Source organism: Gallus gallus, chromosome 3 (assembly GCF_016699485.2).
Source record: "Gallus gallus isolate bGalGal1 chromosome 3, bGalGal1.mat.broiler.GRCg7b, whole genome shotgun sequence".
NCBI classification, from domain to species: domain Eukaryota; kingdom Metazoa; phylum Chordata; class Aves; order Galliformes; family Phasianidae; genus Gallus; species Gallus gallus.
The window spans coordinates 68,418,049-68,445,360 of NC_052534.1; the positions used below are offsets into that span (position 1 = coordinate 68,418,049).

Here is a 27,312-nt window from a genome sequence, read left to right on the forward strand (position 1 = left end):
CCACCTCTTAAAGATGTTAAATTTAAGCCCAGAAGCAGTGAAGCTGCAGTAGGACAGTGCTGTACCCAGGGAAGTAAGCACTGTTGAGCAAGTCAGGAAAAGCTTACAGTTATATGTGATGCTACTGCACGTGTAAGTGTGCCAAATCTGATTCTGGAGCAGGCTTGGTCAGTGATTGCTCTGGATTCTCTAAGCCGTTCTCCCTGTGCCAAACATGTCCAGCTGTGGTTATTAACGCTCATAATATTTTATGTTGCAGAAGTGTTCATGGCAGTGTTGAATATAGTTTCCTCTAGAGATTAAAAAAAATAATTCTTAATTTGTTGCAACTGACTGTCCTCCAGAAAGACCAGCTATACCAGGAACTTAATGTGCTTCAATTCATGACATTTCACTTTGCTTTTAATAGGTGGTTTTTTAGTTTGAGTGTTACTCTATTGATTGGCTTGTGCTGAGCTTAAATCATAGTGGTTTAAAAATTGTGCCCCTATACTTTGTATTCTGTTTTAAGAGATTAAGGGGTTCTACCAAGTTAATTAACACTTGGTAAGGGAGATAGGAGCCTATGCCATTGTTACAGATCTTGGGAAAATTTTGTTTGAGCTGTGACCACTCAGTACAGGTTGAAAGCAGCCATGTGAATGTCAAAGTATAGAATATGGGAGATGGGAACCTGAGAAATGCTAAGTCTGCCAGAGCTTTTTAATGTAGACAGTTATATGGAGCTTAGAACATTTTGCTTTGTTTGAAATACACTGTGATAAATGTCGCTTTTAGTATTAAAAGATTTTTTTAGGTGCACTCTATAGTCTCCTTTATATAATCTCTATATCTTATTGGGCTGGAATCCTTTTTGTCTTCAGAAGCCTAGAAATTAGTGTCTGGGCCTACTCCGTGTCAAAGTGGATCATCAACTCTGTGATGGTTACAGGGGAAGCCATGGTTCCTGTTCTGCTATGATGTTTGTATTTCCCTATTTACCTGTCTTTTATTCACTTCATGACAATCTAACACAAGCTCATCTTGGTCGTCTAATTGAAAAACCTGAATTCTTCGTAGTCATTTTGCCATCTTTTGTTCTTTTAGGTATTTTCACTTTTACAATACAGGACTACAGAACCAGCGGGTTTTATATGTACAAGACTCCTTGGATGCTGATGCCAAAGTTTTTCTTGATCCAAATAAGCTTTCTGATGATGGCACTGTGGCTTTACGAGGTTGGTGACACAGCAGTTACTCCTGAACAAGTCTGGGTCTTCAGGTGTTAGAAATAGTTTGCAACTCTTCATGTATTTAAAAACCAAAAATGTACGACTAGAGTGGCTTGTTAGCATCAAAGTAATCATAGTAGCCATATGTACTTTGCCTTTCAGAAGAACACTTCTAAGTCTGTTATATTCATAATTAACTGGGTTTATTTTTGCCATGTCTTCATAAATCTGGAATGTATTCCACTGAAATATGTATGGATCTTGAGGCTTTCTGTAGCTACAAAAAAAAGTTTATGAACTTCTATCAACTAATTATCTTAAAATTTTAGTTTGCATTTTTAATTCAAGCCTGCAAGTTAAGGTAAGGAAGAGTGAAGTAGCATAGTGTTAACTTCTGTGAGAATCACAAGATGCCTTGTGTTCACTTCAGTGTTAACTCACGTTAGCTGTCCATTTTCCCACTCCTTGTTGGCTTACTGCAGAAGCAAGGCTCTTAAATCTAGAAGCCTTTGAAGTCTTTGCAAGACCAATTGATGAAAACTACACAAAGGACAGAATTAGCAGACAATTTGAATATAATCTAATCAAAAAGAATCAATATGGCTTTTTCAGAGAGAAGTTCTGCCTTTAAAGTATGGATATCAGATCAGGTTCATGCTGCATTTCTGAAAGGCTTATAACAAAGCCTCTTTCTAAATGCAACTAGAGAGAAGACAGCCATGGAAAAAGAGGTGATTGATTTTAAAATAAATAATGTAAAGACAGAGACTGGACTAGCTCTCGAAGTAGAAATCACCAGTGCAGCTCTCAGGAACTATGAAAGGACTTGGGCTGTTCTATATATTCTCATATATCTAGAAAAAGGAGTGAGCAGAGACGTGGCAGAGTTTGTTGATAATAAGGAGTTATCCCATGTAAAGACTGAAGAATGACTGTGAAAAGATGCAGGAGGTAGATAAATTAATGATGCTCAGGGGACAAAAAACCTTGACCTCATTTGGAGAGAAATGGATGGGATTCTGAGCTGACCATGACTACTTCAGAAGAATTTGTGGTTTGTAATAGATAATTCCGTGACACTGTCACCCTGGTTCCTTATACCACCCAAAATAAAGACATTGAGTGTCAGAAATAGTTAAGAAAGAAATGGAGGCAAGAACAGAAAACGTCATTATATTTGCAACCCAGGGGGTTTATGTGGTAGCATTTGGAAATTAAATACAGTGTCAGCCTGGTCAGCTCCCAAAAGGGGCTCTAAATTATAGTTCAGAGAAGGGCAACTGGGACACTCAAAGGTTTGGAGCAAAGGTCAGAAACAATTGAATGTGCCCAGATCAATCGATCTGGAAAAAAGATAACTTAGCAGGGATGTGATAGCAGTCTACAAAATACTGTGTGGCATTAAGTATGATGGAGAGAGTGGAAAGGGCTTGGTTATTCATTATTTTTTCTATTCTGAGAATGAGAGGATATCAACTGAGGGCAGTGGGAGTTGAGTCCAAAGCAAAGAAGATGGTTGTTCATCTTGGAAGTAATAGGTTTGATCAACAATGACAGTTGACGTTGATACAGGGAGCTTACTGTGGGCTTAAAGGGAGGGTGGCGAAGGTCAAGGGAAGGCACCCACTGATGATGATTAACAAACTGCTTCATGGAAAAGACGTTTCCTAAAAATGGTCAGAAGCTGGAAGAATACTTGCAGGAAATAGGTGTGCTTGTGTTGCTCTTGCAGGCATCATCTTGTTACTTCTGAAGACTCCTGTATGGATTCTGTTCTTAATCAGAATGACCACCTGTGTTCTTACAGGTGGAGAATATGTTGGGGTGCATGAGTGGTGTGTCTTAAACCTGAAATTCCTATTAAGTGCATTTTCTTTTTCAGTAGTTACTTTCAGGTCTTGATAGGCTTATTATAATTCCGTCTCTTGAGTTGATTTTCAGAAGTGAATTTGATCCTTGTTGACTATGATGGAAAACCTTCTGAATATTGAAGCAGTAATTTCTTTACTTCAGACTTTCTTTTTTTTTTCCATTTCAATTCATGTTAACTTCTGTTGTGCTTTTAACTGTCTTAGAACCTCAGTTTGTGGTCTCTGCCTATGTGCATTTGCAGTCTCCATCCTTACCACCAACTTCAGGGAAGAAGAATAACTATTGCTCAAATTGTATATCACATGCTGAGTACTAGTTATGCTACTAAACATACTTGCTGAGTACACATGACTAAACATGAATCTGCAACCTATTTCAGAAGCCCAAGATAGGGAAACTACTGCAAATCCCAAATTATAGTTGGTGTAGTTGCTTGCATTGTCTTTAGACAATAAATCCTCTTGGTCTTCGGTGAGCACAGTCCTTTTAACTGCTTTCAGTTATACCTCTCTTTTGTTGAGATTTGACTAGCATGTAGTAAATAGTAAAAAGCCATGTGGGAAAATAGCAAACACTGTTTATTGAAAACACTGATTCCTTGTTCTGGTTCTTACGGCATCTTGTTTATTTCTGATTTTCTAGGTTATGCATTCAGTGAAGATGGTGAATACTTTGCATATGGCCTGAGTTCTAGTGGTTCTGATTGGGTTACTATCAAGTTTATGAAAGTGGAAGGCCCTGAGGAGCTTCCAGATACACTGGAAAGAGTTAAATTCAGTTGCATGGCATGGACCCATGATGGAAAAGGCATGTTCTATAACTGCTATCCAAAACAAGATGGGAAAAGTGATGGTAAGTATGACTGTACCAGTTTGCATGCTATGTGGAAGCAAAATAACTTTTTCAATTAATTTGTTCAGCAAATAGTTAATACTAGTTTATACAGTTAGATATCAGATTGTCTTATATTGCCAAAACCTGTATTCAGTTATTGCCCCTTCTTTTCGTTCGTGTCTGTCTGAGACTATTCTTTTCTTAAAAGCTTACTGGCCCCTTTATTTTTCTCTGCATTTTTTTTTTAACTTTCATATCGGCTGTGGTTGACTGGAATTTGATGTCTCAAACCAGTTTACTCTAGATCTCTGCCATATTATGCATTTTTTTTCTGGGCATAGATGGACTGACTTAGGAGGTTGACTTGGTGAAGAGTAATCTGAGTTGTAATGTTTTTGTTGCTCAACCAGACTCACTTATCTGTTGTTCGCTGCACGGCAAACCTAAACATTTATGCTAGCAAAACTCGAAGTAGTACAGAAAGTGGAATAAATTGTTGGAGAGTGTCAACATAGAAGGAGTTTAGGAGCTTTCTCTTACTGTAGGGGAATGCTACTAGTATGTTTCTTCTGAACCTGTGCCCTTTGTGAAACCTCAAAGAGAGTTGAAATTCTATGTCTGTATTTAAATTTGTAGCCTATAGTTTTGCTGAGCTTGTAATTTAGATACCCACCATGTATTGTGTTTATTTTTAAACACATTTGTAATTCAGAATCTGAAGTATTACACTGGAAAATGTTGCAAGAAAAAAAATAAACGGAAAATTCAAGTAGCACATCATGCTGCACCTTAAAATGCTTCATTTTCAGCAGATGGAAATACAACAGTTCCTAAAAATAGTAATTAGCAATAGATCTCCCCTTGATTCCCCAATGTAAGATAGCAGCAGAAGCATCTTTAAAGGGTGGCAGAGGTTGTTGCTTTTCTTTGATTGTTTAGTATTTCTAGAAAATTCAGTTTGGAGTGATAAACCTTAACATTTGAAGAAAGAGTTGCCTGCAATAAAAGTCTGTTTGAGCGAGGCTGCCAGGTGATTTGAAGATGTATCTTATAGTAGAGGACATTGGTTGTTTGAAGGGGAGTGGTTGTACACTTAAATTATTCCTAGTTCTCTCTGCTGAATGGCTCTTTTCTTTTATATGTAAAAGGATATAGAGGTTTCTGAGTGTTTTATGTGGGTGTTGTTGGATTTCTTTGAGAAGTAAATGTTTAATTATCTGCATTTCACTAGGTACTGAGACCTCCACTAATCTGCACCAAAAGCTGCATTATCACGTATTAGGAACTAACCAATCAGAAGATATCCTGTGTGCTGAATTTCCTGATGAACCAAAATGGATGGGTGGTGCTGAGGTATGGTGAACATGCTGAAGAAGCTTAACATCATAATTGTGTTTAGTTCTTCAGATTCTAACAGTTGGTAGCAGATATAGAGTGGAAAGCATATTCTTTAAAATAACATTTTTTTATTAGGTTAGATATTAGGAGGAAATTCTTCACTCAGAGGGTGGGTGAGGCACTAGAACAGGTTGCTCTGAGAAGCTACGGATGCCCCATCCCTGGAGGCATTCAAGACCAGGTTGGATGAGGCCCTAGGCAGGCTGATCTAGTGGGTGACAACCCTGCCACAGCAGGGAATTGGAACTGGATGGGTTCTAAGATCTCTTCTCAACCCAAGCCGTTCTGTGAATCTATTGGAGTTGCAGAGCTTAGCATTGGACTAAAAATCATTGGCTTGGAATCACTGACTAAGAATTGCTGAAAGTGAGACTGGTCTGCTTTAAATCAGTCCTTGAGTCTGTAATGACACAGTCACACAGCATTTTTCCTTCGTTGAGGATATTGTCTCATGTAAATTTTGGGATAAAAGAGGATCACTCGATGGAAAATTTATCATTGTTCTCTTTGCTTCTTGTCAGTGAACCTCAGCCTTCGTTTCTTACACAAAGTCTATTTCAAGAAGCATGTTGTCTGAATATTCCCTGCCACATTTACTTTCTTTCTATTTGCTTTCATAGCCTTTTTCCTAAAAAGGAAATATGTCTATTCTACTTGCAGAGTGATGACAAACAGGATTTCTGTTAATAATATATGCACAATTTATAGCTCATTTCTTTCCTCTTTGATGGACTTCCACAGCACAAACATGGTGTGGACAGCGTTACCAGAAAGTGACTGCTGGAAGCGATTGCTTAAGTTTGTTTTGTTGAACTACAACTATACTGTTCAAAGGCCTAGTTAGCCATAATTTTATGTAACCATGCTTTGATCATCTTTATTTGAATGATTCAAAATGCCCTAAATTTTGTAATTAGCACTATATTAGAGCTATAGGACAGGGTCTGGAGCACAGATCTTATGGAGAGCAGCTGAGGGAACTGAGATTGTTTAATCTGGAATAGAGGAGGCTCGAGGGAGACTTATTGCTATCTACAACTCCCTGAAGGGAAATAGTAGCAAGGTAGGGGTTGGCATCTTCTCCCAGGTAATAGTGATAAAATGAGAGGAAATGGCCTGAAGTTGCACTGAGGAGCTTCAGGTTGGATATTAGGAAACATTTATTCTCAGAGTGGTGAGGCATTGGAAAGGGCTGTCCAGGGAGGTGGTGGAGAGTCACCATTTCTGGAGTTGTTCATTTAACATTTATATGTGGCACATGGTTTAGTGGACATGGTGATGATGGGTTAATGGTTGGTGATCTACTAGTGGCCTTTTCCAATCTCAATGAATCTATGATTCTAGATTAGAATGGTGCACTCTCTTAAGCACCATTGAATCTGGGTGCGGTTATAGTGTTGAGATCACCCAATTAATCAAGGACCGGGGAAAATCGTTTTCCAGTGGATAATATCCTGTTGTAATTATTAGTACTTTCCTGGCTACCATGCTTAAACATTATGCTTTGCTTCTATGGAGGGTCTCTTCAAGGCTCACACTTCTCATAAATATGAAAGACTTTTATTTCGATTGGGGTATTTGGTTCCAGGAGCAACTTCTTCCTAGGAGCACCTCTTTTCAAAGATTTGATCATCACTTTATCTTCACCGTTCAGCATATCAACCCATGATATCAACTCCAACCATGTGAGGTTATTTTATCTGTGCTGCCAGGAGACAAAAGTTGTCTCAAAGAATTTGAGCACTTGGATTCAAAATGGAACAGTGAATAAGCATGTAACAGGCACCTCAGCAAAGTGGCCACACTAAACCTTGTCTACATAAATGGGATTTATTTACGGAATGTAGAGATGAACAGAACTCTTTTACATAATCTCATCTGTTATTGAAGCATACCTTTACCATCTGACCTGAATATTGGCATGAACTTACAAATAGGACTTTCAAATGTTTTTGAACAGCAGTAACAAGTTGTGTTGAGTTATCCTTATTTTTTCCCCAGGGGCTTCTTTCTGTTGGTGGCAGATGTCTTGCAGTGATATATCCACTGATTCACACCAGTGATGCATATTATTATTATTATTATTGCCTTGTAGTGTCATGAGCTAAACTACACTTGTTAAGGCAAGTTAATTTTCCTCGATGGTGGAATATTACAATGTTGATTTATTATGACCTTGATTTATTAGCATATACTGTTTTTCAGGGTAGTGAAAGTTCGCTGTCTTAGATCATACTAGATGATACAGAAATTATATATTCTATATTAGATATAGAGGTAGAGGTACTCTTGTGTTCTAGGTAAGTTCTTGTTTAGCAAAGCCTTCTTTGAGGTAATAGATAACAAAAGGCTTTGTTAGTGTACTAAGTTAAAGAAGCAGGGCTGACGCATTTCAAGATCAGAAATACAGAACTGAATATGAGGAGGATGATGGAAAAGAGCTAGTAGCATGGAGTCTGTAGTGATTGGAGAAGAGTTTACCAGGCCAGAGTGCAGAGGAGCAGCGATCCTGCATCTCCTTCCTCTTCTGTCATGAAAGAAAACCTTGAGGCAACCTTAAACGAAGTGCCTTTTTCTCTGACAGCAAATGTCTCAGGTAATTTTTCTCATTGATGAGAATATATAGCACTTATAATAAGTGATCAAAAAGTCTGTGGGGTGGGAAGACTGCATTGGTAGTAATAACTCTTACTGTAGTGTAGAAGAGTAATAGATTGTAGTGCAGCTACCAGTTCTAAGTCTCTGGAATTGAAACATCCCCATAAGTACTGGGAAGAGGGAGCAGGGTGTTGAATAGAGAAGAACTGTTGGTTCTTTTTAATGTGTGTAGCTGCCAGTGACTTTTTCTAACCTCTAGGAGGCATAATCTTTCAAAGATGCTTGTATGTAAGATGAAATACTATTTTAAGGCATCATGGTAAAACAGAGATCCATTTTAGTAAACAATCATAAGCGTGTCAGTGATACTACTCTAAAACAGCTGACTTTCTAGGACCGTGCTGTGAGCTGCATCTGTAAGACATGGCTCTGGCACCCTGATACTAATGGAAGATGGTTTTTAATGGTCAGGAAATGACAAATATTCTGCAATTGAAGTATACCATTGTGATTGCAAAATGTGGTTTTATCTTTTTGGAATAGGTCAAAAATCTCCTTTTTGAACCATTCAAACAGGTTTTCTGGTCAATTGTTTTTTAAAGCATGCATCTGAGAAAGTGAAAGACCACAAAATAATTGGGAAGAATTAAAATAGCCTTAGTAAAAATCAAGCTATGTGGCTTACTGATACCACCCTAAATATTGTTGTCTGGTATTATCACTCTGCCAGAGATTTTAAAATATAGCACAGCTCAATATTTTTTGAAAGTCTGCTTACTTGCATTCTTGTAAGATAAATAAAGAAGCATTTTTATTTTACAATGCCTAGCTGGGCCAAACAGAAAAAGATTCTCTCCCGTTTTACACAAGCTCCAGTGGAGTCAGTCAGATTATGCTATCGATGGTCTACTTTCAAATATCAAACCTTTTATCGTAGTAGGGTCAGATCTTGAAGTTCCATACTCAGATTTAGAGGAGAAATTGCAGGTTTTGCAACTGCTGGTAGAGGGAGGAAAATACCTGACTTGTCCATGTCAAGCCCTTTTCACTTGCACCTTTCTCAGAGAAAGTTATAGTAATGGCATTATACTTTAAAAAATACAGTGTCGCTGTGATGTATATTTAAATGGGGAAATGAAACTGGGTCTCCAATTAGGACAGAAGAGGGTTAAGTGAGATTTTATCAGCTTGTTGCATCCACGAAACAATGTGCAAGAAAATAGCTTCAGTTTAGGTAGTTACTCATTCAACACCAGCACTAAGTATGCTTGATTTAAACAAAATGTGTAATGTGTAAAATTGAGTTGGCGTAAAAATATAGATGCGTTTTCAGCTCCTGACTGGAATGGATTGTCTGTGAGGGCGGAAAAATGTTTATTACTAGTCATATTTCAGATTTATAGCTAGGTCAGTTTTGAAGAAAACGGTATCTAATCTCTTCATTAGTGTAGAAAATGCATATGTTTTTCTGGTGCAGATTGTAGGATGGTGAGAGATTTGGGAAGAAGCAGGAATGGGGGTTGAGTGTTTCCAGTAGATGGCAGTATAGGATGAAGATTATTATTATTATTATTTTCCAAACATTTGCGCTGTTATAGATAGTCTTTGAAACAGGAGCTTCCCAGGCTTCTGCCTCTCTGTTTGTGGTATGTTCTTGCTTCCTCTCCATACTCTTATACTATAACTGTCTTTCACAGACTTACTGTTATTCTCAAAGCTAGTCAGTAAATTATGTAAGAGTCTTTCACAGTTGGTAGTGTTAAAAGTCCCTACTACACAGATAGGAATGTAGGCAGGAATGAAAGGAGGGCAACGGGGGAACCCTCCTGTCCCAGTTCTGCCAACAATGAAGCAAGTACAATTTTTTTTGTGGTGTTTTTTGACACGCTGTGCACAGTCCATAAACTGACAAGAAAAATATTTTTAAACATTTAGAACTGTCAGTTTATATCAGTGGTTCCCAGCAAGGAGGGTGAACTTGCAGATGAAATTCGGAGTGCAGAGGAATAAGTTTTGCCAGATGTGTGCTGGCTGTGGTGTGTTTTCACTAAAAGATCATGAAAGTGCAGCATCCACAGAGGAAGAATGAACAGTAAGGGCTCAAAGCATCCTGTTTGCTTAAGTAAAACAGCCAGGTGCTCTTTCTGGCTGCCCACGGGTCTGTGGTAGGTGTAATGTCTTATAGACATTGTATCACGGAATCACTGAGGTTGGAAATGACCTCCAAGATGACCAAGTCCGTCCTTCCCCCATGCCCACTGAGCCATGGCCCTCAGTGCTAAATCTCCACAGTTCTTAGCACCTCCAGGGAGGATGACCACCGCCTCCCTGGGCAGTCTGTGCCAATGCTTGACTGGTCTTTCTGAGAAGAAATTGTTCCTAATGTCTAAATGGCTTCAAAGAGAATTGGATCTAACCCAGATTTTGGAACCTCCTGAATTTACTCTGGTGTCATATGTTTGCATCTGTGTGACTTTCATTGCATTCAAAAAGAAGCTGAGGATCGCTGGGAAAAAAAAAAAAAGTAATACGTTAGTTTGTTACCTCAGAAAGCTACTAATTGTACTAGAATTAAGGAGAATGTATGTAAATACCCATGCACATATTGTTGTGTTCCACTTGAGAACAAGGCTGTCTCATGTAGAAAATTGAGAGAATAATGAAACTGAGTTAATGTCCAGGGCAGTTTCTCTAAGCTGAAAAATGGAAAGGGAGAACATATTCTCTTGTTGTCTACATACAATAAGACCATGTCCTTCTTACAGCATACCAAGCCTGCTTCTCAGTATAGAAAGGTTTCTGATGGACCCAATCCAGAAATCCTGCATTCCTATAGTCACCCACTGTTAGGTCTACTAATTTAAAAATCTGATTTATTAAACCAGTGTGATACAAATAGGAAACAAAACAAGTATTTGTAGCATTCTTCAGGGGATTCTCATCTTCTCAAGAACAGAAAATATTATGGGAACTATCAAAGACTCAGAATGGCTTTGGTTGGAAGGGACCTCAAGGATCATCAAGCTCCAACCCCCCTGTCTCAGGCAGCACCACCAACCTGCACATTTAATATTAGACCAGGCTGCCCAGGGCCCCATCCAACCTGGCTTTGAACACCTCCAGGGATGGGGCATCCACAACCTCTCTGGGTAGCCTGTTCCAGCACCTCACCGCTCTCTTGGTAAAGAATTTTCCCCCGATACTCAACCTAAATCTTCTCTCCTTCAACTTAAAACCATTTCCCCTTGTCTTGCCATTATCTACCCTTGTAAAGCGTTGATTCCCCTCCTGTTTGTAGGCTCCCTTTAGGTACTGGAAAACTGTAATGAGGTCACCCCACAGCCTTCTCTTCTCCAGGCTGAGCAAGCCCAGCTCCCTCAGCCTGTCTTCATAGGAGAGGTCCTCCAGCCCTCTGATCATCTTTGTGGCTCTCCACTGGACCCTTTCTAATAGCTCCTTGCCTTTCTTGCATTGGAGGCTCCATACCTGGACGCAGTACTCCAGACAGGGCCTCGCAAGGGCAGAGTAGAGAGGGACAGTCACCTCCCTGTCCTGCTGGCCACTCCTCTTCTGATGGAGGCCAGGATACCATTTGCTTTCTGAGCTGCAAGGACACACTGCTGGCTCATGTTAAAAGTTTTTCCTCCACTGGGACCTCCAGGTCCTTCTTTGCAGGTCTACTCTCACGGACTGCTCCTCCCAGTCTGTATATATGCCTGGGATTCCTCCAGCCCAAGTGCAAAACCTTGCACTTTGCTGGAACTATACACTAGTTTGAGTGCCTTTAAAACATACAAACAAAAACTTTTAAGAATGCTTTACCTAATTTCTTCTTGTGGGAAAGGAAGGAGCTTTGCTTTTTCAAGCAATAAGTTAATAAAAGCAGAATTTGAATGGCTGGAAGATTTCAGTGAGGATTCTTGACTGTGGCACATCTTTGACACTAGAACACTTGAGGCTGTGTAGACAAAATTGCCCTTATTTCTTATTGACCAAGTATTTTGACAAATTTCACTGGATGCTTTTACATCTCTTCTGCGGAAGGCTTGTCTTTTGTGGGTTTGTTGTTGTTTGGTTGGTTTTTTTGTGCTTAGGATTTCAATTTACTCATCTGATAGGAAGATTTGAAGTGATGGTAGTCAGATAATTCCTATATCAGTCTGAAGTGTCTTTTGCACATAGATTCTTCAGGTTTGGTGAAATCATGCCCAATATTTTTGCAGCATGTATGTAAAGATTTGGAAATAACAGCTGTCATCTGTCTGTCTTTATACTGAAGGCTTCCTACATTCATAAATGAATACTGATGGGAGGGAAAAATAGTTCTTACGCAATTACTCCTCTTGGTTTTAAACTGTTGTATGCTTAGCATGTAATGAAAATAATAGTATTAAAACGTAGGTTACCAATGCTATGAGTTCTTAATTTATAACTATTGTCACACACAGCATAGTTTTATCTTTATTGCCACCCATCTTGCTTTCCCTGAAAGGTTTTTTGTTCCCTTGTCTGAGCGCATAGAATGCAGTTCCTTCTTTGACGATTTGGCTCTATTGTTTACTTTGTTTTATTGGAAATGTGTTTGCAATGGCAGTTAACCTTGTTCCATATACAGAGGACACTGTTTTTTGAAGAAAAGCAGTAGTTCATAAAGGTACCATGGATGCAGGTCAGGATGTGGGTTATAATGGTGTTAATATCTGCAGTTAAAGAGAAGAGGTCAGTTTATCTTATTCTGGATGCGGGTGTATGATTTTAAGAACTGATTTTTACTTCATTTTTTTTAATGGCTTATTATGCAGAAGCAAATCATGCAGTGATTAGGATTTCTTCTACCCTGATGATAAAGAATGAAAAAGTGGTAAGGCTTGTAATTGTTTAGTTTAAAATGACATAGCATATATAGTTGCCTTTACATAATAATAGGCATTCAAAGTACCCGTGTTTGTGAAGTGAAAATAGAGAGCTCTTCCCTGCTCTAAATCTTTCACTGGTAACTACCCAGGTAGTACTCAAAGAACTAGCATTAATATTCATAGGAATTGCTGTCAAGCCACTTTACTTGGAAGGGAAGTATTTTAATGTCTTTCCTATTGACTTTTTAGTTGAGGGCTAATACATAAAGCCAGGAAGTCAGAAAACCCTACAGCCTTCTCCTGTTTGTTCTTTCTTGTTTGCTTGTTTAATTATGTATGAATTTTAGATCTGGAGTGAGTTTCTATGAGACAAAATATTTAACTTCACTTTTGCTGTGGATCCTCATAGATTGTCACTGCTATTGTAAACGTGGAAGATAGGACGATTTGGGGTTCCTTAAATGACTTGTAGAATAAATTATATTTTTCTTTCTTTTACAAAATATGGTTATGTAGTTGGAAAGCTTTTTTTATATGCCTGCATTTCTTGGACTTTAAATGAATACTTATATTCATTAACTTACCGAAGTCACAAGAAAACTGCTTCCTCCCTGAGTATTTTTCTAAGGAGTGGTTACCTTTCCTGGAAATTGAGAGAACAGGAAATTGAGAGAATAGGAAACAAAACTGCTATTTAAAAAAAAAAAATGCTCCCCTATAAAGTCTTTGTAGAAGAAGTTTGGTTTATAAGGTGTAATCCATGAAACAAATAAAGCACAGCTGGCAAGTAAAGTTATTCTAGTGATATTTCTTTGTATACTGTAAAGAACATCACTGAAAATATTCCTGAAATAATGGATCTAATCCATTCAAAATTGCCACATGACTGAATAGTAGCTGCAAAACTACAAACTATGTACCAACACTGTGCCTTTGAAATAATCCTTCCTTTACCAGTGCTGTGTTAGGGATTGTTGCTGTGTTACACCAATAAGGCTGTTGTTAACCTGAAGGTTTTGAAAAGCACTGAATGGATTCAAGAGTCAACTCCAGTTGAAAGGCTACAGGACTACTTCTGTCTTATTTTAACAGGAAACAAGCGTCAGATTAAAATGTTTAATTGCTTTATAACTTCCTTACCTTTTATCAATGCATGTTGTGTGAAATAATAGAAATCATATCAATGAGAGAACATGCAAACTGACTGGTGTTGCAAATCTCTCTCAGAAATTCTCAGTGTGTTTCTTTCCAGATAGGATGAAGGGAAACACAAATTTACTTCTGAGCCAGGCTGTCAGCTCTGACATTACAGCTGTCTCCTTTATATTGAACTATGAATGCATTCTGAGATTTGAGTGAAGTGCTGGTATGACATTTCAATTCATAAGTTTGTGGGCCAAGAGCAAGGGTTGCAGTTTACCTCGTTAAGATGCAGCTATGGTAAGGATAACCCAAATGTTCTTGGGTTCCAAATGTTCCTTTTGCTATTTGGATAACTAGTCTGTTTACAGTATAGGCAAGTTGGGGCATAGCAGCTGAGCTGCCATCAAAGCAATCTCTGCCCCTATCACTCATGTTTCCAGTTGCTCAGCACAGTGTCTTAACTCAGCCATTTGTGCAGCTGCCCAGTGAACTGTGATACTGTGATACTGGTCTAGCAAAGGAGGCTTTCTCTATATCTTTCTGTTTTTTTCTTCTCCTGGACTCCTCCCCCTCCCCCCTCTTTGTTTTTTTCTTCTTCTCATCCAAGTTTTTCTTTCTCTGCATAGAGCAGTGGGGGCTTGTTTTTGAGCATGTTATTTTTTTTCATCTGGGTCAGTTCTCCAGTGTGGTTTGCCACACAGATAACAAATGCCTGCACTGGTGTGGTTAGGGGAATGAACTTGCATGGATACAAGCAACCCTAGCAGAAAGAAGAGCTAGGGGTGAAGACTACGTGCACTGGTGCTGCTGCCAAAGTTTGTTCATCAAACTGTAACTTTGCAGTGTGGATCTCTAAATCTGCAATATAATGCTAAACATTTTAGCATGCAGCAGTCAACAGTGTCTCGTCCTGTTTCTGTCACATTCCTTTGGGTTATAGGACTCACTGATGTAAAAACAGCTTCAGTGATGGAGGCAGACATAATTGGCATCCCACCAGGAATGTGCTTTCGGAATTCCTACTTCAAATTAAACATAAACTGCTATCAACTCTTCACTCATTCATTTGGGAACGTGGAAAGAAAAACTGATTAGATGTGCTCAAATTTGCTGTCATGAGAGGTTCTGAATTGCCCTTGCTATGACAACACATGAGAAAATGGCAAATAAGTTTTCAGTCTTTCTCACTGAAGTGAGCAGTTTTCTGTTAGCTCTTAATTCATAGCATCAAAGAACAAATCTGTGTGGGTTCTGGCTATGACTGAAAGACTTGTGTATGTCTTACTACTGACTTCTACTGCAATGTATATTTGTGTATTCCACTTGCCAGTAGTGTATTTCTTGAGTTAGTGAGGAGGAGGAAGAAACCTGGAGCTCATACAGCTATGAACAGTTATTTAAACAACATATTGCAGTAGTTTAGTTCAATTAAAACTGACACTTTCAGTGGATTTTTGTCTAAAAACACAGAAGATCCTTTTCTAAAAGAGATCACCTAGCCTTGATTTCCATTCCTGGAAATCCATCTGGAAGGAGATGGCAAAATGTCTCAATATTGCCTACTGCCCTGTTAAATCAGTAGTAGCTGTTTCCTATAATGTTTTTCTTGGTCCAGTAGGAATCTTGGGTGTTCCTTCCTGTTCATCTTGTAAGCTTGCAGATATATGGCCTTTCTTTAGTGGCGTAATTCCTGGTTGATAAAAGTGCTTATCAAAAAGGTAACTTGGAAGTGCTTGTTGGTTGGTTTTGTTTTTTTAGTTAGCTTCCACGGACTGAGATTTGGCGCTGTATTCTACAGTGTTCCTTTGTGCCTTCAAAACCACGGCTCTGCTTGAATAGCTGTGTAGCTACAGGCTAATTTTTCTGAAATTTATTTTGCTAACTAATTCTAAGAAAACTTTGCACAATTAATGTTATGAATATTAACTGAAATAAACCTATGTAGTAATTACAATAGATGAATAAGGATTTTTTTTGAAGATGTTTAGCGCCAAATGGAAAGCTTTCCAAGTTCAGTTTCATGTTTTGTAACTAAAGGTTGAAATTTCTGTTAGACACTGTTGTGTAGGAATGTAGGCAGGAAACAATCTCCTACATCAGATGTTAATAAAATATCTAAATCTGGTAATTTTGGAATAAACTCAAAAGAGCTTAGTAAGAAAAGGGAAACTTTAAATTGATGACTTCCTGTTATGTTATGCCTTCCCTTCATGGACTTGCACTTTCAAAAGCTTTGCAAGGAAACAAGTTATGTTTGCAAAAATTGAACAGAAAAAAAAAGGCTTAAATGGTAACTTCATGTACCAAGACACAAATTTGGAAATTTTATCATGTGTTTCTGTAATGGCAGAACAAAAAGCTTCATCTGAAAATTTATAATGTTTGTATCTTGTAATGTTCATTTAGCAACAGCACTAGATTTATGTGTAAACCTTATGAAAATGATAAAAAAAAATTTTTAAGTGACTGGGAGGAAAGCAGCCAGTCTCCTTGCACCTCTGAGGGAGAGACTTTTAGCAGCTACCTTTGGAAGTTCATTTTAATTAGACAAACCATGAGTCCAAAGCTATCTTTTACCATCTTGTTAAATCCTTCTCTTGTGTGTGCACTGACTAACTTTTTGCTAGAGTTTTAGGGGACTGCCTTTTCAACTTGGATTTTTTATTTTATTTTCTCTAATTTGCAGATATCTGATGATGGTCGATATGTCTTGCTGTCCATTCGAGAAGGGTGTGATCCAGTGAACAGGCTGTGGTACTGTGATCTCCAGAAAGAGTCTCAGGGTATATCAGGTATGTGTTTTCTTGCTTTGTAGATTTTTTTCTTCATTTTTCTTTCATTTCATTCTGTAATGTAGAATTTGAAATATATTTGCATATAAATATTTATGTATCACTTAACATCTTATTTTCTGATGTAGAGAATGAGAAAATGCATACTTCTGGAACTTGGTTTTCTTTATGTTTCATTAGGAAAAAAAAAAACATTCTTAGTTTTGTAGTTTAAAAGGTCCCAAGGAAAAACTGAGATAATATAGACACCCTTAGAAGTGTGTGTTCCATCTTTTTTTACTCCACTAATATTTTCCAATGCTTAATTTTTTTCTCATTTCTAAAGTGCATGCCTCTCTCTTCAAGCATTAATCTCCCTTTTGAAAACAAAGCAACCTGATTCTCCAACTTCTATACAACATTTTCACTGTATAGTGAAATGAAAAAAAAGCCCTTTAATGTATTACTAATAAAACTTGGCTCTGTATTGTTGTTATTCTTAGTAGATACTTCCACTGTAAGGTTTCAAATAAATATTTATGAACTATTGCCTATTTGTCTTCTAGTTGGATTACCTTCTGCCTTTTGTGTATTTGGCATATTAGACTCAATACTATGGAGCAAAATGTTTGGTACTTTGGTCATTATGGTAAATCATTTTAATGGTCAGTGGCTTTTGTCTTGCCAGAATACTGGCATTGTTGAAATCTCTTCCTCGATATATGCTTTGCACTACACACAACAACTTAATTCTTTGACTCCTTGCTGCTTCTATTTTCAAAAAAACTTCAGGGGTAATGAATACTGCAGTAGCTCTTCATTGGATATTAGATTTAAGCAACTTGTTCTCTTGCCTGTAAACAGAATATTCAAGGCTTATGAGAGTGATCAGAACTGCAGCAGCTCTGCAGCGGGAGGGGGAGAGAGGAATGTATTTTTGTTTCTCTCTGTCAGTGCCTTTATTATACTTCATGGTTGTGCAGTCTTCCCTTAATTAGTTGAAGAAGTCTTAGTACAGTAGATTGAATTTTGGTGAGTTAAGTGTTAAAGATGACAGTTCATACTTCTAAACTCCGTCCCAGGGAGAACATTGATTTTTATTTTGTGTTCATGTTATTTCACCCCTTTATAAATGATATTTCTTAATTACTTTTAAACTTGTCTTAGACAAGTTGTATTAGACAAAACTGCTAAGTTAATTTAATTCCCTCTTGAATGTAGAAAATAGTAGGTCTAATGACAATCATTACAGATACTTTCTGTGGAAGTCCATTACAGACATTAAACTGCGTAGATAAAACTGTTTAGTACAGTGATGCATTTTTGTAAATGATAAATTGGATTGTCATTCAAGATGACACTTTGCAGCTAGAGGCAGATTGAATTAAAAAGAGTAGCTCTCCTCCCATATTTACCCTCCCATTTATAGGTACGTTGAGCAACCTTGATATGAAAACTAGCATGAAGTCTTGACAGACGATGGATGAGATAATGAAGCTTCTATTTTATACTGCCTGGTATAAGGTGAAAGGATAGTTTAACCTTTTCCAGGCTTGAAAACGCTGCTTTACAAATATTTCCTTCAGACCAGTGTTTTGACCTGCTGTCTTGTTTGTTTGTCAGTGGAAATTCTTTCGCCTCTCTAAATTCTCTCTGTCCCTTTATAAAAGGAAAGATTTAGGTATAACAGTTTGCTTGCACAAATTCTGTTTTTTTTTTAACCTCATGTACCTTTGTTATCTAAGTTGCCAAATGCATTTTCAGTATGAAGACTTATCTTTCTCCATGTCTTTCTGCCTTCATGTTAGTAAGCACAGACTTAACAATAGACATATGCAGTGTTTCCTGGAGATGATTTTCCATTCACAGGTAAGCACCCTGAATCACTGGTCCTCCAGTCTTTGGCCAGAAATGGTAAATTTGAGCAAGCATTAAATGTGTAAGCTTAGTTTTCTGACTAGCAACTTAGACCGTAAGAAGTGTAGTTTCAGATGTTTGTAATTTTCCGGGTCAGCAAATGTAGAAGTAATTATTTGTGAAGTTCAGAGAAACTAATACGAGATTTCATGAAGGTGATTTAGATAATAAATGAGCAGCTCTAGAATATGTCTGAAATTGAGTTTAATGACAAGTCTGTTACTTGATTTAAGACTTGCACTTAACTGCAAATTAGGAGAGACTGTTCAATAATATTCCAAGGGATGTTCGGATGGGTTAAGATGGAGATAATTATGAATAATGGAAGCACATTCTTAGAAAACTAACAGATATAAAAATACTGGCCCTCCTTATGCTATCTATATGTTATGAGTATGTGTGTAAGTAGTGAATCACGCTACCAGTTACAAAGGCTCAAGAGAGTCAAGTCTTTAGTATCTGTGCTTTTTAAAGCATATTACATTATTTTTCTATATTTTAGCTTTTAGAACATGTTTTATTTTATGAGAAAAATTTGTACCTTTGGTTAAGTCTAGGGGATTTCTTACAATTTTCTTTCCTCAGAATTATTGACTGTTCAGTCTGAGCCTTTTTACTTGACCTGTTTACAATGACCTGTTTATTCAAAAATCCACAGTAGCATTCAGAATATCATCTTTCTTAAAAAAAAAAGTGTATACATAAATATATTTAATATATATAATATTTAAAATATATATGGAAATATATATATATATATACACACATATATATGTATATATGTGTGTGTGTATATATGTAAATAGGAATAAAAGGAAAAAAAGCAGGATAGTATTTTTCCAGTGTCCTAGATGGTACTTGAAATAAATAATTAGCTTTCCAGACTTTTGGTTTTCTTCCCTAATACAAGTTGTCCAGTAATGCAGTCATTCTTAAAAGGTTTTTAAATTTTTCAGGCTTTACAATTCTTTAAACTTATTTGGGGAACATTGAACAAAAAAAGCAGTGAATCTTTTTCAGAAGATATGAGGTATGCCCTCCCTGGTTGGTTGGTTGGTTTGTTTTTGGAGGGAGTGGGGGAAGAAAAAGCAACTACTAATCATAACACGTTTCAAATGATTGTTTTTTAAAGTGGCTCTGTAGCATATCTTTTTAAATATCATTTCCTCTATATCATCATGAATTTGTTTTTTAAAATACTCTTTCCCATAGTCAGTGTGCCACTGCAGTTTGAAATGCCCACACTTAAAGTCATGAACTAATGTCACTTAGACAGAATTTCACTAAAATGCAGAGAACTGATTCTGATCTGTGATTTATTACTCTAAAAGCCTATTTCAAAATGTCATGTTAACTAACTTCATCTACCTTTCTTGATTTTGATTGCTAGCAGTGCAATCGAACTCTGACAGGAGGCAATCAAATTTCTTACTTGTTTAAATAGTTTTCTTTGAAAAGGTGTTTTTATAGTTAAGAAATACGACCACTGAAGATTGGATTTCTTTTCCCTATGATGCACTGAGGGCCTTGTGGAGCTGACTGTAATTCTTTTACTATTTCCTTGAGACAATGGTTGCAGTGATAAATGGCCATTTGTTTGGCCCACTTACTTACAAATGGTTGTGTAGAAGTCATGTAGTTCAGTGCTGTGACCTCAGTACTGAATGCCAAAAGTGCCAGGTTGTTGTTTGTTGGAAAACTGCAGGAAAGTGAAATTAGATTATATTCATAGGCTGTTACTTTGTTCCCAAGACAGGGAAGCATATCCTTCTTGGAAGCTAAAGTTCTGTTGTACTTTTCTTGATTTGTGATGTATAGAATGTATATATCATATAGAGGTATAGAATTTCCTATTTTTCAAAAAGTCAAATTAATTTTTTGTTCATGTGCATCATTTTTGGTGGTTCAACAGTGAAGAAAATGAGTTCTGAAATGCAAAAACTTCTGTTACTAACACTTTCTACTCCTGAAAAAGCAGAAGGAATGTCTTGGAAGATAGGAGTTGAGAAAGAGCCTCTTTTATGTTAAGAATTAAATTAGCCAAAAACCGGAGAGAGAAGAGAAAGCTCTCATATCTCTAGACCAGAGGTAAATTTGTAGAGGGAGGGTTGAAAATGTTAAGAGCATATTGAAAGAGTGAATGTGTGCATGCACATTGCCTAAACAACATTCCCTTCTTTTTATACCTGTGATGAAGTTTGCATTTGAAAATTGTCCTTTCCAGTGTAAAGATAACAAAAACAGTGAAAAAGTTGCATAAAAGCTAGGTTTGGTGTGTCCTTATCTACTATATTAAAAAAGTAGCTTTTATTAGCAAATATGCATCAGATCTTTTAATTATTGAATTTTTGCATTGTTGAGAGTAATTTCTATGTTAGTCTCCAGTGATTCTGCAGCCTTGGGATCTGCTGAATCCTTGAATTAGTCTGAAGGAATAGAATCAGTTTCTTGAAAACAGTGTAACCTTACCCAAAAAGAAGCACCAATTTGTTCTATTCGGGGAACATTGTACAAAGGAATTTCTCTTAGCAATAATGCATCTGTTACCAATACTGTTCTCTGAATGAAATGGGATTTTTTTTCCTTCTCATACGCCTTAGCATTCTTTATTTTATACCTTATATGATAGTCTCATTCATTAAAGCAGTGAACACAGCAGTAATTATAGTGTCTTCCAAACGTGGACTCAAATGATCTGCTTTTCCAGAATGTTTTGAAAGTTCATTATTGTAGTTTAACCTTGTCTAATTGCAAAGTGGTTTAATTCTTGTTTTACATGAGATGAAAATACAAGCTGAAAAAAACTGCATTAGGGTTCTCCTAATGTGAGAGAACAGAAGAAAACATAAATGGCCTCTTCAAAAAATAGCGTTTTCATAGTGTGCCTCTTAATTAGCAGTGATCTCCAAAATTGACAGAAAAAAAATCCAGCTTCCGGGGCAGCTGGGCTCTAATGATTCTAATAACGCTTCTCAATGCAATTAACAAAAAGATTATCTAGATAATTATGCTTCCTCTTTGTGAAACTTTATTTATTACTGTCCTCACGGGTTAAAAAATGAACTGAAAGCAGCTCCCATCTTTTATCGATGTGTTACTGTAACTGTACTGTAAAAAAGAAGACAAATCCCAGATATTTGGCACCCCTTTACAATGATCTGGTGATGAGTGTACCCTGTACTACCCTATGCTCTTGCTGAAACAGAGACTTAATGTGGCAATGTGTTTTATTTGTGGTGTTCTCAGTACCACCCTCCTGCTGTAAGTCTTGAACCTTGCACATCTCCTAAATGACAGAAGCATGTATTCAGGCTTCCTACTGCTTCAGCTGAGGGATGGGATAGGCTGCCTGTGTAACTCAGGCTATGCCTATACATGAGCAGGTTGGACACAGCCTTTTATGCCCTTAGACTGAAGCCAAGAGGTACATGCCTGCTCATCTCTGTGTGCTAGAGGTCTCTTCACTCCCAGGCATTGTAACTGTCCAAGTCGTCTCTTGACCACTTGAATGATGCTGGCAAACAGTGTCCCCCCAAACTGTGGCCACAGGGTTCTCTCCCCTATGGATTATCTGAGGTAAGAAAATCAATGAAAGTTTATCTATCAGTTGTGACTTGAATAACAGCTCTCTTCTCTGAATTCTTTGAATAATTTGATGGCATCCTGCTTATGCTGAACCCTAGTACGGTTGAGTTAAAATGACTCCATACAAATCTGTACATCAGATTTCAGAATATCTGAATATCTGACTTGGATTAAATATTCTTTCACTAGCATAAAATAATGACAAATAGTGAGAGGAAAGGAACTGAAAGATTTTGGAAAATTGCAATGACTCCTGTCATTTTATAGAGGACAATTGATCTCATGACCGAGTTACTGTATGAGCTTGATAGACTTACGGTATAGATTAATTTCATACAGAACTTGCATACTTTCTTGAGTGTGGTACTCAGTATTTTAATGTAAGTTCTCACCTAGAACATAGGTACAGAAAAGCACCACTTCCAGTGGGCTTGTTGGTTGGGATTGTTGGGGTTTTTAACAAGGCTTTGTCATTGCTGGTACTTACTGTGACCTGAGATGGTTCAATTTCAGAACTGATCCATGGAATAAAAGGAGCAGTAACAAATGGATTCGTTTCTAGAGAGCTCCTTAAGCAACTCATTTTCTGTCTGTTACTAGACATAACTAAGTCATAAATCAATTAATAGTATGTTATGCAACTGATTGTCTGTGTTGAAATAGCGTAGCACTGGAATATCATTGTAAAGGAGGACTAGACTGTGTTGGTATATGGTTTAAAGGATGTACAGGGTGGACAAATGCAGGCTTGTAGTAGTTGCTTTCAAATTAGTAGTTCCATTTTTCTTGGGCTGGATAACAACTGACGCATAGATTGAGTATATAATAACAAGGTAAAGTTGTTTTAAATCTCTTCTGATTTTATATTTTCATTAAGCTAATAGTACAGATAGTTTCATTATTGAATACAGTGAATTCCATTATGGCTGGGGCGGGTAACGAACTTTCTTACATTATGCTGTACTGCAGAAATGAAGTCACTGCTGAATTCTGTTAGAAGTAATGGGAGAGTTGCTTCCATACCCTTCATGTCTGAGAGGAGGTGATGGACAGAGCTCATGTGTTTCAGGTCATTAGCTGCATTTCTGTGCTCTCCCTGCAACTATTAAACAGAAAGAGTCTCTGTGAATTACAAATCTTTAGGATAATTACAGGCCTAGATCTCTGTGCTGCTTGCAGAGGTACCCATGGCAGTGAAGCTGTTCTCTCTCATACTCCTTAAGATTAAAGGCAAGGGAAGAAGCAGAAAAACTACAAAACTGAAGACCACTTTCAAAAAATTAAAAGTGAAACATTCCTCCCATGGCATTTGAAAAAAAATTCTAAGTGGAGGTGAGAGAGAAAATAAGCCAATTAAAATGCAGCTATTCACAAAAAGATTTCATAGAGAACTAGTTGCAGAACTCTTAAATGAGCATTCATTATTTCAGAAATTGTACTGATTGGCAAAGAGGGAATGAGGGATACTGAAAAAAATGAAAGCAAATATTAGGGTAAAATAGGTATTAGCTCTCTCCCAGCCAAAACTGGGTCAGCCTGGGATCTAGCAGATAACACATCTGACGTAGGTGCCTTTTACTTGTTGTAAGGATGTAGTGCTTTAACAGTGAAACTCCAATTTAGTGGCATTAAAAAAGAGGAAATAGCATTAAATTAAAAAATAGGAGACGCTTGGGTTACTACAATCAAAATTCCATTCTAGTTTGTAGAAGCTTGCTGTGGAAAGATGCATACAAGTAGTCTGCCTTTGCAACTGGAAACTGGGAGTTAGAACTGTACAATCTAAGGGGGAAAAAAAAAACATTTTTATTTATCCATTAAGAAAGATCAGAGTAATTTTTTTTTATTTTCTTTAATCTGAAAGATAAAAAATGAAAAATCATTGTCCTTCACACAATTCAGTATCCAGTTGAATAGTTTGGTTTACATTTGCAGGAAAGTAGGGGGAAAAAATCCATCTTGGGAAAAGAAATGAAGTAGGAAAGGAAAATGATGAAGCAGTGCATTTCGTGTATAGAAATGAAAAACACTCATCAAATACTTGCCTGAGAGAACTCAGAAGATGACTGTGAATTCAAAAATGAGTCAGCTACTGTGGGAATTATGGTCCAACACAATATAGCCCATAGCAGGCTTACAGGAGTTAAGATATTTCCTTCTTCAGCAGATGGAATGAATGTGTAGTCTTCCCTTTTCACTTTTATTTACATTTGAACTGCTATTATAACAAGAAAAATATTTCCTTTTTCATTTCAAATTGAATTCATTTGTTCCTGGTTGTTTTGAAAAGATGAATACAACAGGATAAGCATATCCAGTTGAAAAAGAGAAGAAAAAAAAAAAAAAGCTGTAAAACCCTTTTTACTTCCTTAAAATTTGAACTTCTTTTCCTGTTTATGCTCAATTCCATGCCCGTCTTGTTTTTCATTGGATATTTGGACAATACAAATAAGTTAAATCTGCAGCTTTTCTGTGTAAGAGGCTGAAATGGGCGAACCAGATTGTCCCATGAGAATCAGCAAGAAATTGAACAATAAAATAAGTCAGCCTTTTTTGTTAACAATTCGTAAGTAGTAGGAGCGATGCCTTACTTTCCAAAGCAGCAGGACAATATTCTGGCTTTTCCTTTGTGTCTCATTCCAGATAGTGGTTTATTTTTTTTTTCAGCTCCTTTAAGCTTTTCTTTATCCCACTGGTCTCCTTCTACGACTAAGAGAATCAGACAGTCACCACTGCTAATTTTAAGTGTTCTGACTTTGCTCCCTTACCTTTAGCTGTCTTCGTTGTTTAAAATAATTTCCATTTTTTCCCCATATAATTTGATGTTTCCGTTTGCAAGGGCAGGCATCATCTTCAGGCATCTTGCTAGTGAGGAAGAATTACAAATAAGGAGCATAATGTGTGTTTTAATGTTTTGTCCTCTACTGAATAGTTTTGTAACATGATATAGACATTAATATATTGAAACATTTAAATACTTATCTTTCAGGTTCTATACTACCCCATGGAACCCACAATCCTGAGCTATGTTTCTATTTTGTTAAATTCAAAGAGAGACAGAGGCCATAGAAAAAGATGCATTATAAATCTACATACTGAGCTACTAGAATTAGAAAGTAGGCAGTGGTGAAGTGGGAGGCTCAAAGTTGAAACTATGTAGGATGCAGACGCTCCCTCTGCTTTCATGCTGCCTCTCTGAGGTATCCCAAGACGTGCAAGGAAGCAGTGTTTCTCATGTTTCTTTTGCGCTTTTTCCGCAGTCAGCTCAGGAGGAGAATCATTCACCTACGCAGTGAGAAGATCTGATTTCAGCTCTCTTGCTGCGTTAAAGAATTTGATGAGGTCTCTCCTACCTATCAAATATTGTAAATATCAGACTTCATTACTTATCTTTCTAAGCTTTTCTTGCATGTAGCCAGACCCTGCTTGTATAGAGGAAGTCAGTTCTAGTAAACTTAATGGATTGATAAATGTTTTCTGGCACTAAGACCAGCTGACTTTTAACAACCTATGTTGATACTTGTACAACTCTCTTACTCTTCAGTGGTTGAGTGGTTGCATTCAGACTGCTTATTATAAATGATTCCTGGCCTTAAATCATACCCCAACCTGGAATTTTTTTAAGACTAATTAATTTATTTTTAGTATTGATGTAGTTTGTGATTTACACACTTGAAATGTGTCAGTAGGGGTTGACTTGTGCTGCAATCCCTTTTCAGATGTTCCATGGGACAACTGCTGACATCCAAGACTTTTCAACTGTGTGCCATTGCAGTTTTCTCTATCTTGATGAACATTCATTGTATCACTTAGTCCATATGCAGTGGAAAGTTTTGAGACAGTACAGCGTACTCTGTAATCCAGAGGTTTGAAGATAAGGAAGTTGTAATGTATGTACAACTCTCACCCTGTATTTCCCAACTCAGTTTGTAGGAATCCTCATTATAGGAGTCCTCAAATTGTTAATAGTAGTGAAATTGCTGGCATCAGTACTTTTGTGACGTCTAACCAGTAGAAAATCGCATGAACAAGATGACTTCTACTGTAGTGATAGATGCTTAGAAGTTAATCTAGTCTAAGCTAGTTGGCTAGGATCCTTCTGTCCTTGTGGAGATGAGGAAAGTGGTACTTCCAGATAGCAATTTTCTTTATCCTAAAAAATAAAGCAGTAGTGTCTTTCTTTTCATGAAATGTGTCAGTATTTAGTAGCTTAGTTTTACATATCCTAGCTAATAAGCTTTTAGTGGAATGATTTTTATACTGAGTAACTACCTGAATGGTAAATAAGGGAAGTTGAATGGTGACATTTGTATTTGGTGGCAGAAGCTGAAGAGGACTTTGGATCCCTTACAGTAGGTTCTATATATGTAGTGTAGGTTTTGGAAAAGCTGAAACAGATACCTTAAGTAATCCAAAATAAAAGCTCTCCTTCATTATGAAACAACTGTTTTATGGTTTATGGAGTTGCAAAATGGTTAGTATGATCATGTAGTGTAATAGCTTACATATCATACTAGCTTCCATGCCAATTTTCATCCAGAGGTTAGAATATACTTTTAAGTGTGCAGTCTTCATTTTTTTAGAAGTAACTCTGTACAGGTGTTCTAGCCAGATAGGTGTTTTGTTAGGAGTTAAGTTTCTTTTACCTATCATTTGTACCTTTAAAGAGCAGAGTTTGTTAGCAGTATAATCCCGTTAAATAGAATCAATCTGTTTTTCTTTTAATGAGTTTGGCAGCTTTGTATTTGTGCCATTTCTCCAGGCTAAAAGAAGCCTCTATTAAATGCATTCCAAAACCTGGCATGGTTGTAAACTTTGTTGTATTTCTTTGCTCGTCTTAAAGAGTTCTCAACTACAATCAAAACAGATTCACATTATCCTTTAATTAAAAAAAAAAAAAAAAAAAAGAATAATCTTTAAGCCTCAAGAAGGAGATCTTGTTCAAACTACTGAGCAATTCATTTTTTTGGTTCTTACCTTTTCTGTGGAACTCAGTCTTTTTAATCTCAGGTATCCTATCTGTCATGGCTGATGTTTATGTAACAAAACAGTTACTTTTTTAGGGAATACCAAGTAGACTTCACTCAGTGTATGGTAATACATAGTCGTCTGTACAAAAGTTAGTCC

General features: G+C 37.1%; 1 protein-coding gene across 4 annotated transcripts in view; it reads left to right on the forward strand.

The window, feature by feature from the left end:
• PREP (prolyl endopeptidase) overlaps positions 1-27,312 on the forward strand; it is a 97,844-nt gene that overhangs the window by 13,838 nt on the left and 56,694 nt on the right. For all 4 annotated transcript variants that reach the window (XM_040697159.2, NM_001006410.2, XM_046938879.1 and 1 more), the window contains 4 exons: positions 1,087-1,217; positions 3,726-3,935; positions 5,149-5,270; positions 16,599-16,704. In XM_040697159.2, the coding sequence (XP_040553093.1) occupies positions 1,087-1,217; positions 3,726-3,935; positions 5,149-5,270; positions 16,599-16,704 (569 nt within the window). The remainder of the gene's footprint in view (positions 1-1,086; positions 1,218-3,725; positions 3,936-5,148; positions 5,271-16,598; positions 16,705-27,312) is intronic.